Below are 14,578 nucleotides of genomic sequence, written 5' to 3'. Positions count from 1 at the left end.
TTGTAGGGACGTGTGACGTGAGAAGCAAACAGGCAAGCAGACTCTCTCCGTGACGTCTGTACTTGGGACAAGAAATCTGAAAGTCTGAGGCTCGCTCGAAGAAGAGCGAGGAACGTTCGTCGTTGTTGATAGTGTCGGCAAACCTCGGAACTCTTCACCGCCTTGGCAGAGCAGCTGAAGCCCTTTGTGCTTGTTCGTGCTTGTTCGCCCTCCACATCCGTGATCCATAAATTATTCAATTTGATACACTCGTCCCGCGTGTCTGATTGATTATTGGAGCCCCCCACCGTCGATTTGTGTGTGCGATTCGTGATTCACATTTGCCGGGCTTTTCGATAGCAGATCCTTGCTTCTGCTTCCTTTTTTGGGGGGCAGTTGATCGTTACTGCCTCCGCAATCCATTCATGATGGACCACCAGCCACCTTGGCACGAACATGCTTTGTCTGGTGCGCAAGAACTTGGTGCCGAATTGTCTCATGGGCGGGCTACAGAGAGCTGTAGAAAAGGGATGTGTCATGCTGCACGCTTCCACTCACCAACCGTCAAGTTGTGTTGTGTGACTGGCAATCGTGAATCTGAATGATGAGTGACGCGTGCAACGGCTGAATTTTTTCTAGTCGTTTCTTCCGCTCGTATGCTTCTTCCAGCGCTGTCCTCCTGACACATACGTACATAAAGCCACACCTGCGCCTTGAAGCTTGACAACAGAGGCACGCTTCGATCCTTCGACATCGTCTCAGACCACCACTCATCAACTCTGTCAGCCTTTCGTGTCTGCTGCAGCTAAAGTGTTAATTTCGATTCGCCCTTAACTAACGCTTCGACGATTTGGCTCTCCTCCTCTCAGCTCGGACTAGATATATTGGCCCGATCTGCGATTGCAATCCTCGAACTGGATGGAGCCTACTGCGACCATTTAAAAACTTGATCGACCTGGGCGCTGGTATTCTTCACCATCCTCCATCGTCTTTCTCTCCTTGCACAAGTATCACAGTGGAAGTTCTGATCTGTAGACGTGCATCAAGTTCGCAACAACAACAATGCCGCGTCGAGGCAATCTCGGTGGTCACCGCGTGGTGATCGCCTCGCTCTTCCTTCCCGACACACTTCACTTTATCGAGCCCGAATACGAATCAGCTTTCGCGGAGTCACCAGAAGAATCGACTGCTCCACCTTCACCTGAGTCGCTGCCCAGAGAAACACCCCTCCCGCTGCACGAACTCAATTCGAGGCTGGCGGCTTCCATGTCCTTGTTGTCGCAAGACCGCCAAGCACGTTCCATGCCTTTACCGGCAAGGTCACCTAAAAGCCGCCAGCCTTCTTTCGCGGACACCAAGATCAACATGAGCGAGCTCATGTCCGAAGCTGCGGTTCCTAGGCTCGATGTGCGCGACGCACCTGTTTCGGGAGCGTCAAGTCCGCACATTGGTTCCCGCAGAGGATCCATGTCGGAACATACGAGCATCGTCGGTGCTACTGGTGCTACTGCTGATGCGTCGGATATCCCCGTCGCACCTGCATCCGACCATGGTCGGTCTGCTATCACCTCAGATCCCCAAGGCTCGAGCTCCTTTGGAACCTCATCTTTGTCAGGGCAGACGGCGCCAACTGCTACTGCTACTGCTACTGCTACTACTACTACTGCTGCTGCTGCTGCTTCTGCTGCGACACCCAAGAGCCGTCGCACCAGCTTCAACACTAACACCAGCAGTGGGACCGCGCTCGCCACGACTGCCTTGGCGCCAGAAGGAACAGGTACACGCACACCTGGCGCCAGAGCTGGCGGCAAGCTCGGCATCACTACTCCGCTCAGCATCATTTCCGATCTCGCTGCCAGGCAAGCTGGACCTGTACCGCCTCCTATCTCCACTTTCGAGAGCGAGAGGCACCACCCGTTTGGATCTGGCGCTGTCACTCCCATGGTAGGTTCTCAGACACCTGGCAATGTCAACCGACCACCCGGACTCGCCCGCGCCTTCCCCATGTCGCTCAGTATGACCAAAGCCAATCCCTCAGGAGCACTTTCGGCTGGACCTGGTCAGTTGCCTACCCTTAAAAGTCTTAACGCGTCCAAGTCTGTCAACAACGCTCCTGGACCCGGCTCTGGCTCCAAAACACCTGGTGCACCTACAAGTTTGAAAAGCGTCAAGATGGCTAGTGCCGTAGCGAGCGGTTCGATCAATGACCACGGAAGAGGCGTGCCAGTTTCGCCTGCCCAGACGCGCAAAGCATCTACTTCAACCGTCGAGAGACCGTCCTCGCGAGAGCTGCTTGGCCATGCTCGCATACCGCGAGGACGGGAACGATCTGTCGCCTCGTCTCCGACGGCTACCATCAAGGGACGATCTCATCTCCACCACCAAGCCGGTGGTAGCAGCAATCAGGGCCCGCCCGCTGCACCGTCTTCTGTCTTTAGCCGCAACAGAAGCATGCGATCCACCACGCGCCGAAACAATGGCCGCCGAGCCTCGTCCACTAGCCGCTCGCATCTCGGACGCCGCACTTCCACCGCTTCGCTAGACACGGTCGCCGATGATGACACCGGTCTTGCCTTACCTCCTTTCGAATTCGTCAGTAATCCTTCGGCTAACGGCGGTCTCATCAATGCGGTCAAGAGTATCGAACGAGAACGCCTGCGTGCAGGAAAGCTCTATGTCGGCACGCCTGCTTTGTCCACTGAAGGCTGGCTTGGTCCTGCAGAAAAGCGTCATCTCGAGCAGAGGTACATGAAGGAGCGATCGTCTATGCCCGTGTGGCTCCAAGATGATGACTTTGACCTGAGTTACAACCGCTTTTGCAAGCAGATCCTGTGGCCCACCTTCCACTACACTTCACCCACCTCTAAAGGTCTCGATAACGAACATGAGGCTTTTCGTGCTTACTGGGAGGTCAACCGCCGTTTCGCTGACGCTATCGAGGACGTCTACCAGGAAGGTGACATTGTTTGGATCAACGATTACCATTTGCTGCTCGTGCCACAGATGGTGCGCGAGCGTCTGCCGCATGCCACCATCGGTCTCTTTGTGCACATCGCCTTTCCGTCCTCGGAGATCTTCCGTTGCTTAAGCATGCGCGAGACGCTGCTGAAGGGCATGCTTGGCGCAGACCTCATTGGCTTCCAGACGCACAACTTTTGCCGTCACTTTCGCCAGACGGTCAGTCGCATCTTGCAGCTCGAGGCGACACCTAAGGGAGTGCAGCTCGAAGGTAGCTTTGTCACAGTGGCACCTTTTCCCATCGGTATTGATGTTCGTAGCCTCAACGCCAAACGCCAGGACCCCGAGGTGCGCGAGTGGGTCGCTCAGCTGCGACAAAAATACGCAGGCAAGCGTATTATTGTCGGCAGGGACAAGCTGGACTGGATCAAGGGTGTACGTCAAAAGCTGCTCGCCTTCGAAGCTTTCTTGGATGAGAATCCCAAATGGGCAGGCCAGGTCGTGCTTATCCAAGTTGCTTTGGCTACGACCGAGGAGAATGAGGAGATTGGCGAGGCGACCGACGTGGTTTCGCGCATCAACAACAAGTATAGCACACTCACCTACCAGCCCGTGGTGTTCCTGCACGTCCAAGATATCACGTTCGGTCAGTATTTGGCGCTGCTCACCGTGGCTGATTGTTTCCTCGCCACCAGTCTGCGGGAAGGCATGAACCTCACTTCACACGAGTTTGTCGTCTGCCAAGAAGTCAGCCACCGCCCTCTAGTGCTGTCTGAATTCACGGGCACCTACTCTGGCCTTCGTGCTTGCATAGGCATCAACCCTTGGAACACCAAGCAGGTGGCACACGCCATCCATAAGGCGCTCACCATGGACGAGTCTGAGATGGTGCAACGATGGACGGATCTGCACCGCGTCGTGGTCACCCAGACGGCGCAGCAGTGGATCACTTCGCTACTGGGCCACCTGGAACGGGCGCACTTGGAGCAGGAAAGACTCGAAAACATGTTTGTGCCGCGGCTTGAGGTTGCCCAGCTAGTATCGGAATGGCGCGCTGCCCACTCGCGTCTGTTGCTCATTGACCTCGAAGAAACCTTGGTTACCTACGACCCACTTGCCGCACACGAGCAGGGTGGCTTCTGTCCTCCCGATTGGCTGTTCGCGCTGCTCAACGATTTGGCCGCAGACAGCAAGAATGTCGTCTACATTCTCAGCGGTATGGGCACTGACGACTTGGACCGCGTTGCTTCGCGCATCGACAGCATCGGCTTTGTTGCAGAGGACGGCTGCTTTGTCAAGCATGCTGGAGAGAGCCACTGGAATAGCCTGGTTGCGCCGTTCGACCTTCGACCTGTGCGCGAGATCCTGTCGTACTTTTCCGAACGCACGCCCAACTCGTACATTGAGGAGCGGGGTGCTTCCGTGTGTTGGCGGTTCTGGAACGACAAGCTTGGCGACCGCAACTCGCACGAAGCGCAATGGGCACGAAGGCAGTCAGCTGAGGTGGCCAATCTGATTCACGAGCGATTCTCTCACTCGCTGCGCGTGGTGCCGTGTCGCACCAACTGCCTGATTCTACCTCGTCACGCGAGCAGAGTGGCGGCAGTGCAGCACATTATCATGCAAATGAGCATCGTTGGATCGATGTCTGCGCCAGGAGCCCACAGCGGTAGTCAGCAGTCGTCGGCGTCGACGCCATCGCTTTCGGCGCAGAGGCCTAACGACATTGCACAGCGTCTGGCAGATCAGCCTCACCACTCACCGCTGGAGAGCGCGTACAAGCAGCCTTCGAACTACTGGCCGATGCCTACAGCGCACAGCACGCGTGCATCGTCGCCCGTCGTGCAGCACCACCCTACGCCCCACTCTTCGATGCGGTCTCACCACGGATCCGTCTCAGTCCATCTTCCACATCACTATCATCAGACTCACACGTTTGACTTTGTGCTTGCGCTCAGCCAGGACGAAAAGCTGTTGGCGTACGTCAACACCTTGGATTTGTTTGCGCCTGTCACGTGCACCACGGTGGATCTGGAGAAGAACCGAGGCACCGAAGCGGCCTACTTTTTGGCGCAATCCGACGTGCAAGAGGCGCTCGAGGAGATGGTTGGTTTCCGAGCGCGCGACCTCAAGTGGGCCAATCGTTGAGGTGTGGCGCACAGCTTTAGCATCGATGCAAGTGAATCAATCTTTGTTTCTATGCTACCAGACTCGGCTTGTCAGAGCAGCGGCGATTTCACTTTCCAAACATAATCACGAATGGGTGGCACACGTTTTTGTCGATATGGCTTTCAAACAGAGGGGCTGGGTCAAGGGTGAAACTTCGGAGTTAAGAGAATGACATTTTCGGTGTGTCATCCGATTGAGAACGGTGGAACGGGACACGATTGGCTGCCATGGATCAAGAATGAATCGGGTTGTGGGTAGTGCGTTCGGCAACGCGGGCGGGAAATGAACATAAAGTAACCCAAAAGAAGCAGAAGGATGATGCCGGAGGATTTAGGCGGCAAACGACGCTGAAGAGGAGGCCACGTTGCTATCAGCTATCTATTCGCCAGTCAGAGGTCATGAGTAGATCAGGTCGATTGCGCGGTTCGACGTAAGCTAAAGCCCGAAGCGAGCTGCATATTCGCGATTAACGATTGTACCATTTTGTTCACATCACTAGCATTCACGAATTTCAAAATCAAATACTGTATTTAGTGAAGAGAGTGAATAGTTGACGAGCAATACGAAGCGAGGAGTGCGAGAACAACGTTCAACCTTGATTTTATGGTACCAAAGAAGGATCTTGCGTTAACTTGGCGTGATTTTGTTTTTCTTGTGCGTCCTTGCCTCGTGGCAGGCAGTGCAGAGATAGGAAATCCAAAGGGAACTCGTGACTGGTGTGATGCTGCATAACATGCATCCAGGAATCCAATCAAGAATAGCACTGCCGCCCCCGGAAGGCAACACGCCGAGCAAGCGCGTGCTCTGAAATCCGAGACAAACGAGTTCTACGACATAACGCAGCCCTCGTCATCGCTTACAGTATTATGTGCATTTGTGATTCTACTCCGCGTGATTGTGTGAGCGAGCCTGATTCAAGTTTCGGCTCTTTTGCGCCACGCCCGTGACTGAAGGAATGGCACGCTTGCCGGGCCGGATCCAAATTCCGTGGTTGTCGTGTGAGGATCAACACAGAGCAGCCGCCTCGGATCTTTGCCCTGGTGAAAAGAGAAAGGCCATGTTTTCGTTGAGAGCCCGTGCCAAGTTTGCACGCCGTCGCGCATCAGAGAGCTCTGTCTCCGAAACTCTAACAATAACGGGCGTGACCCTGTGACAAACGACACACGACACACAGCTCTCGTGGCTGCGACAGGTGAGCGGTGTCACTCACTCAAATCGTGAATTCTCTTTCTCGATCGGTCGAAATTTCGCGAAGATCGTATTCACGAGTCCATGTGATGGGTTAACTTATGTTCCGCTCATAGACAGGCTTCACTAGATGTTGCCTGGCGTGTGCTAAAGTGCACTTCCCTCACCTGCAGAGAAGCATTCAGAGATGTCCTTATCAGACATTTACATCGCATGCACGAGCCGAGAGTTGATCTTTCACTGAATCACCGAGGATCCAGTGTCGCATAAGACATATCCCCACAGAGCGAAAAAACCGCCTTCGGTCTCACCAAGCACCTAACCTATCTGAGATTGGCAAAGGGTTGGTCCGACATGGCTCCGTCGCAAGATATGCGATGAGTTTCCTGCATGTGCTGCGTGATGGTGCCTCTCTGATTCCCAGCTTCGCTCTAACGACACATGCGTGGACTTCTTACCTGCCATCCAAATCGCAGAAACAGGCATGAGAGGCAAAGGGCTTCTTTGGATCCTAATGCTTTCGCGTTGACCTGTCGGCGTATAGCCCGATGGACCAAGTTGGGTCTCGGTCGAGTATTCTGCATCAAACTGCACAGTAGACTGTGACTCTGCCAAACACATCCAATTGGTGAACAGTGAGTAAAACTGGCGGACACCAGTAACAGAGCAAGTCGCAGAAAAACAATCAAAGTACACGTCGATCGTGGGATGATATCAGTGCTCTGGTTGCTCCCAGGCGTGAATGCGGGCAGATTTTTTTGTTTTTTTTTTTGTTTTTGTTTTTTTTTGACAATTACGAGTGTGTTGTAAATTCCGAACTTTGCATGCCTCTGAGTCAACCAGCGTCAAGATGCCTGGCCGACAAAGCTTCAAAGGCTGCGTCACGAGTCAACCGCTCTTTCGGGACAACCTCCGAGGCATGAGAAGACATTGCATCTGCTGAAACGCTGTTGAATCTAGCGAGACTGATGCTGCAGGACCATGCGACCTCTACAAACAGGATCATTGCCAAGTACAGTGTAACACGGCGGCTGAAACACGCTAGTGTGCTGATTGTGACAGGTTCATGCGGTACTCGCCTGGTCGCGAGTTGGTTCCCGACCTATCTGATTGCATGTGGAATGATGTGCTTGCTCACTTTAGTTCCTTCTTGATAACATCCACAAGAGACCGATTTTGTTCATATTTGCACTCTGGAGCTGGCGCGCAACGTTCCGCGGAATCTGGCTGGTCACAATAGCGCAGGCTGTTCGTCAAGCTGGCATTGCATGTGCATGATCATCAAGCCTTATAAACTCACTACAACCGACACTTCTGGCTGGCCGCGAGCCCGCAAGTGACGACGAAAATCTCGAATCCGATTGTCTGAAATGCGTAGCGATCGATACCCCTCTGACGTCTTGTCTCGGCAGATCAGCTGATTGAGACAACCGTGAACGCGTAATTTCGAGTAGGCGTCTTCCATCGAATCCATGTAGGGTCGCAAAGTCAACATTTGGCAAATCATGATACATGTCAAGCTCGCTTGCGTCTGTCATGCCGATGGTCCAAATCTTAGAAGAAGCAGATTCTCGATTGGCGAAAAGGGAAAAGGGAAATCGAAAGTGTCGGCGGGGCAAATTGAGCATGTACGAAGGTGAAGGGGAAACCGCCGAGATGACTCACCCCTTTGACACACTCTCGACTATCCAAACGGTTCTAGAAAGCCGAGAACAATCACGAACGAAGCTTACAACAAGCTCCGACCTATTGAAGGCGAACAGAAGTTTTTCAAGCTCGCTGATCTGACTGAAATGCCATTCAATCACTCCGCCGGTGCGAAGCTGTTGCCCTAGGACGTTCGCTCCAGACAAGCTAGTAAAACCAGCCGCCTAGTATAAGACAATGCAAAGCATGGACTGCACGTGATCTGAGACCGCCATGGCATTTTCACCCGAGCTTTCTAGACCGGTGACCCAGCCCAGGTGAATCGTCGCGTTATTCTCCCCTAGACCACTCGCCCCTGTAGATACGGTGCTAGCCCTTTGACGAACTCTTTCCGATAGCCGAGGGTCCCCTACTCGTAACTTCTGCATCGCCGCTAATTTGTATTGTCTTGTCGCAAGCGGGATGCAGTACATCATCATGCGTCAATGCAGAGGAGAGTCGCGTGTGCGCATGGCAGAGCAGCTTCGTTCAAATTGGAATGTGGTCTTCGATTGGTACCGTTGTCAGTGAAGCAGGGCTGTGGAGCTCGTGGCCTTGCGGTCTCACTTATGGATCAAAAGCCGTCGATTGAGGATGGAGCTCACAAAAGGGAGCTTGGCTTGGCTGGTGGTGCAAGCCAGAACAGTAATACCAGGTGAGAGCACCAAGAAGCACCTGCAAGAGCTGATCGGAATGTACACAGCAGTCACCAATGAGAGCGGCAGAGCACGGTCAATCTTGAATGATTTCAACGCGAGCAACCTAGCTCCGTGAAAGGCGGCGGAAGATTTCGTGACAACCAAAATTCGTATTCGAAGTTCGGATCAGCCAAACGAAGCCACGCGCCAAAGGCGAAAAGGTCATGCGAACAGTCGGATGTCACGGAATGACTTCCGACCCCTAAACCTTGGTAGCTAAGGCTCGAGATCTCTTCTAATAAGGTTGTGACGCGCCATTCAAGCTTGCCGACCAACTCCGGTTGAGGAGTGCGGCCTGCTTCGCCGGGCAAACAAGCAAGAACCCACGCTGTTCACATTGTTGCTTTGCTAGTGCTTCGGTTCGGTCGATTTCACCCTTGCTTCGCATTGTGGCGGTGGCGGCCATTGTGGGGTGACACGGACCAAGACCTCTCTCTGCAAGCCGCGCACAGCATTTCCGTTGAAATTGAGATGAAACGCTCGTTGCATCGCTTGTTTCGTCACGGGCCCCTTTTGAGTTGAAGCGCGGCTGCAATGCCGATGAAAGACCACTGCATCGGTCTTTGTCACGAGAGCCAAAAACGACACTAAAGACTGTCTTGACTGCAGCGCCTAGCATGGTTGTTGGATTTGAACTCGAGCAGCCGCCTGCTGTTTCATTCGCTAGCCCGATACCATGCACTCTCCAGCTCGACATCTGTGCTCAAGCCCCGCCAGGTCAAAAGCTCAGATGCACAAGTTCAGCCCGTCAACGGGGCTGCATACGTTCTATATTTTTCTCTGCGTTGCCAGTCTGCGCGTCTTCGAAGGATGCGCCGAGATGATTCAGTCGACGCTCGTTGCGGTTGTGACGAGGCGCAAAGAGAGTGACATCCGTAGTGACGATTTGAAGCAACCACGAGCAAAAGAGGGTCGAATGCGAATCTCGCATTCATTCTGTTTCGCTTATTGCCGAACCCGGGTGCTACGGCTGCCATACCGGGCTGTATTCTGGGTACCGGTCTGCCTGATTTCCGTTTCTTTGGCGGCACACAGCTCCGATTCTCGGCTGTCCAGCGGCTGCCAATCAATAGGCTGTTCAAGTACGCTTATTTTTTGGCGCAGGCTTGCATGTATCTTGAGCTCTGATTCGCTTGGCAGCTCGACCACGCGGTTTCTGTTACAGACAGGTCTCGCGTCTTTTGGCCGATGTAGCCTTCGACCCGAGCCCCGCGCTTGTTTACCGTGCTAATATGAGGTTGCTGTGCCGAGCGGCTTACATCGCGCTGCAGACGATCGCTAACGCTGTACTGCGGTCTCCGTGCTTTGTACAAGGTGCTGGATTGAACGGCTTTGTCACCATCGAGGCTGCACCTCATGAATGTGCTATGGCGCTCGCACCTTGTTTGGTCGCACACTTCCTCTGGTCGGGCTGCCAGCTTAACAAACACGGATGCAAGCCACGAGCGTGAACCTGAGCGACAGAAGCACCTCTTCGGGAAGCTCGCCGATCCGGAACCATCGGCTCTTGGTCAGTGCTGGGTGCTGGCTTGCCTTTCCCTGGGACAGCTTCTGAGTTTCGTTGCATTCCCTCCAACCACCACCATTACCATCTAGTGCATCCTTTGGGGCCTCGTACTGACGGAAGTCCCTTGTGATCACGACCAGCTTCCACCTTCATCCGCTGTTCGCTTGGAGAACCGATTAAATCTTCAATCCTTGTTGCAGCCCGGAGCGGATCTGGTCGGCCACATTCACCAGCCACAAGTACGCAGCGCCCCGTTGGCTCTTCGGTCCGCATCCGAACGCAATTAAGACATATTCGCTACAAGCACAATTGCATCTCCATCGGCGTATCCATCACCCACTTCCAGCTGTCCCTCTTCTGCTATCTCATCCCCGCCCCGTCTCCAAAAAGCGCCGCCATTGCATAAAGCTTTGCCACCTCTTCAGCATAAATCTTGCTTCGTCGACATCGATCTCGTTTCATCAGCAGCTCCTTACGCGCTTCGCTTTTTGCTTACACTTACCGCTCGCCCGTCTCATTTGTCCGAGCATTCCGTGCAGGTTTCGCCTCGACCATCCCACCATCGTAGTCGAGCAGGCGCCCAATTCAAATGAAGCCTTAACAAATCCGAACATCCTTGATCAAACACATTCAACTGTAGTGCAGCCTAACGCTGATTAGTCGTTGCCGGTCTTGCTGTATCTGTATCACCTCGCCGGTGGTGAGATACGACCGAACAGCATACGTTTGTCGATCCGTATCCAGTCGTTCAGCCTCTCTTTGCCATCCCTCGGTCTATCCGACCGGTTACGCGCAAAGTTAGCACTGTGCATACCATTCGTGCAAGCTTCTGTCAGCGCGCTCCTTCTTGGATACCAACTCTTGGACGATTTCAGCTTCGCCATCTCTTTGAGATATTTCATCTTTGCCCATCATTCCGCCACTCGCTCTCGATCCTGCTCCGAGCAGCACAAAGCTCTTTGCACCCGTCACTATGGACAGGCCGCCCCACTATGCCGACCCGAGAAGCTCGGCTGCTAGGGCATCCGCGTCCCGAGATGACGAACAACCTCCAAGGCGTAACCTGGATCGGTTGCCTCCCATTCTGCCCTCGAATCAGTCGTTGCCTAAACTGTCTCTAGCCAGACCAGATCCACTTGGCACCCCTGGTAATCGCCTTGCTCCCATCAAAGATGCTGTTGCACCATCCTTTGCAATGCATCGTCCTTACCATTCCCTGCCGGACCGGTCGACACCTTTCGAATCCGCTCGACGCCACAGCCCCCCTTTGACGTCCATACCCGTTGGCATGGTCTCAGCCGATCACTCACATTCCAGACGATCTCCCGGCGACAATCGCGCTCTTCCCCCGAGCCCCCTTGCTGCCCCGTCATCATATCTACCGCCTCACATGCATCGCACCGATCCATACCACCAAGATGCTCTGCGTGCTCATGCGTCGTCACACGTACCACACTATATTCACTACGATGCACCACCACCGCACGTCCGTCCTGCCTCCCAAACCGACGCTGTGTCCGCTAGCACTCCCGTCAAGCGGCCACGCGTCTCTTTGGCCTGCCTTGCCTGCCGCAATCGCAAGTCTCGCTGTGACGGCGTCCGACCGACTTGCAAGACATGTGCTACTATGAGTAAGTTTCGCCGTTCCTCCCCTTTTGTTCGTCACTTTGATGTTCACGCGCTTACCCAATCCTGTCCCACTCGCTGTTTTCTGATCACAGAAATCGCCTGCAAGTGGCCAGAGGTCGACTTTCGTCGTGCAAAGACCGGCGAGGCTGCCAAAACACGCAAGAAAAGCCCGCCTGGCCCGTCGTCTCAGCGCTCTCCTGAATCTGTCGTCCAACATACTAGAGATGAGCCTGCCGGTCAGTCTTATGCTCATCTCGCCCCAGAGAGAGGTGCGTCGAGCATGCTGCTGGCCTCGCATTCGATATCTGTCGCACCTTACGCTCCTGTATCCGTTGTTCCTGCGGATCCGTCAGCGTTCAGTCCAAGCATGAGTCGCGACTATCGCCATCGAACTCATTCTGACGGTGATCGAGATGTCCACCATACAGGATCAGCCATGCACACGATCCGCAGCCCTACCGAACGATACTTGCATTCTTCCCAATTCTCAGACAGCCGATCAGCATCTTACGGCCACTCCGATAGCCACACAAATCCTTACAGCTCCGCTGGCGTACCCGATGCTCGTCATGATCAGGGTGCATCCTGGATGCGTGACGACCGCGCACAGTATTATTCGCAAGACCATCGCCCGGCCTGGGAACAGCAGACCACACGACCTCCACGAGCAGTGCCAGAGTCTCGGTCCTCCCGAACTAACTCAGCCGTCATCCGGTGCAGAAACAGGGCGGCGGAAATCTCCATTTTGGCCCGCCCCGCTATTGATGCTCAGCGCATTGCTGCTGAGGCACACATGCGTCGAGAGTCGAGCCTGGAGGATCTGGCCGATGATGTCCCGGCCGGCGAGCGTCTCGATCACGCTTTCGCCTCCGACTGGGATGCCATTGGAGGCTTGTCGCCTGCAGCGCGGCGTCCTTTCATGGATGTCGCCGCCGGCCTCGTCGGTGTTCTTGAGATCACTAGCGTCGAGGCTCAGCAAGATGTTGCGCGCACGCCCGCCGGTGATGCTAGTCGCCTGCATCTCTTCCGCCTGCGTAATTCATCAGACACAGGACCTGATCTTCGTCACCTAAGCATCTCCATGGGCTTGTCTCCGCGACAAGAGCGCGAGCTGCTCGAAGCTGCAACGTCTGCTTCCTATAACACACTGAGCTATCCTATCCCAGTAGATCGGCTTTCCATACCGCTTATCGACGGCGTTAAACGTGCTCTTGACGAGCAAGCACTCGAAGCTGAGAAGAGCCGCAGCGCAGGTGCGCATGCCCCCAAGACTTTGCAGCCTCATGCAGCCTCGCCACCACCTCCGGACAGCATCCCCTTCGTGCGCAAGCAAGACGTCAAGCCTCCGCAGCAGATTCTTGAGATGTTTTTCCAGGCTTACGTCAAAGCGATCGGTGACCAGATGCCTGGCCTTGATACAAAAGTAGTTGCATCTCGCATTCGTGATGGGACGGTCTCGCCGCTTCTGGCTAATGCACTTTGTGCCATCGGTGCTAGTTTGCACGAACGTGTTGGTCAGCGTCCTTCTATCGACGAAGCGTTGAGCAGCAAAGTCTACCTCGAGCGTGCGCGCGCGCTCATTGGCGCGGCTTTGCAGAATCCAGATCTCGAAGCTATTTTGGCGCTTGGGGTCATGGCGATTAGGGACATCCTCATGGGTCAGATAGTTTCGTCCACCGTCATTGTAGCTTCTGCCATCCGTCTCTGTATGCAGCTGAACCTTCATCGAGCACAACCAGCACAGCGATCGCCGTCACCTGCCTCAGCAACAAGTGTCAACGCAGGTACCGATTTTGTTGCTAGCGATGTTTTTTGGATGATCTACTGCTTGGACCGCGTCACTTCGATCGCTACCGGCCAACCTCTTGCTATCAAGGACGAAGATTTCGACACTGCTTTCCCAGCCGCCATGCGCAACGGCGAGCCCTGCATCTTTGCAGCGCTGGTTCGCCAACTTCATTACCTCGGACGTCTGGCCGAAGTTGCCGTGTCGACTCAATTCAGTGCATCTACTGCGCTTGTCGATGCATCGGATCGTGCGCGAGCTCGGGAGAGGGAAATTTCTGCCATCGGCGCGGATCTCATTGGACACTACGAATCGCTACCTGCGGTGCTTCAGCTTGGATCTACAAATCTCAGACGCGCTCACGAAAGAGGCGAGGCTCTTTCGTTCTTGCAGCTTCATCTCACGCACAACATGGCTCTGCTTCACCGCTTCCTGCTTCCGAGCGCGGTCGCGACCAATGCCAACTATGATGCCATGCGCTCGGCTGCTTCCGAGATCGTCGAGATCTTCAGGCTTGGAGAGGCACTCGATCCGACAATGTTGGCAGATACGCCCTTGTCAGCCATAGCGTGTTTCCTCTCTGGCTGCGTTTTGATCTCTGAGATCGAAATGCTGGAGGAGTCGATGCAAGCCGCACCCGGCGGCGACGTCCCTGCTCGAAGTACGGTCGCTCAACTTGAAGCTGCGCAGTCCGCGTTGGCCAGGATCAGGAGCACGTTGAGTCGGCATGCTGAACTGTGGCCCGTGGCACGAAATCTTATCGATGTGCTTCAAGCGCAACAGGCCCGATCAAAGAACATTACGATCTCGTCGACTACAATTGCTGGGCTTGTCTCGCAGATCGAGGCGATTCACGTTGTAGTACGTCGACCTGAACACTTGGCTGATCGGCAGCGCGAGTCGGGTCCTCCCGTGCAAGTGCGCAAGGTACACGACCTGGAGCTGTTGCGCTCTGCTTTTCCTCATTTGTGCTAAGTG

General features: G+C 54.5%; 2 protein-coding genes across 2 annotated transcripts; both read left to right on the top strand.

Moving 5' to 3' along the window:
- Positions 1-1,041: 1,041 nt before the first annotated feature.
- On the top strand, positions 1,042-5,085 carry UMAG_02390 (uncharacterized protein; the record flags this gene model as incomplete). Its single annotated transcript, XM_011390387.1, has 1 exon — positions 1,042-5,085. The coding sequence occupies one exon, from the start codon at positions 1,042-1,044 to the stop codon at positions 5,083-5,085; it is 4,044 nt and encodes a 1,347-aa protein (XP_011388689.1).
- A 6,073-nt stretch (positions 5,086-11,158) lies between these two features.
- UMAG_12189 (uncharacterized protein) lies at positions 11,159-14,575 on the top strand (the record flags this gene model as incomplete). The annotated part of the gene is made up of 2 exons (XM_011390616.1): positions 11,159-11,816; positions 11,907-14,575. 2 exons carry the CDS (start codon positions 11,159-11,161, stop codon positions 14,573-14,575), a joined length of 3,327 nt encoding a protein of 1,108 aa, XP_011388918.1.
- Between the last annotated feature and the right edge of the window lie 3 nt (positions 14,576-14,578).

The sequence above is a fragment of the Mycosarcoma maydis genome, chromosome 5 (genome assembly GCF_000328475.2).
Source record: "Mycosarcoma maydis chromosome 5, whole genome shotgun sequence".
NCBI classification, from domain to species: Eukaryota; Fungi; Basidiomycota; class Ustilaginomycetes; order Ustilaginales; genus Mycosarcoma; species Mycosarcoma maydis.
Note: the sequence above shows the minus strand (reverse complement) of the source record. Positions and strands in the feature narration are given on the sequence as shown.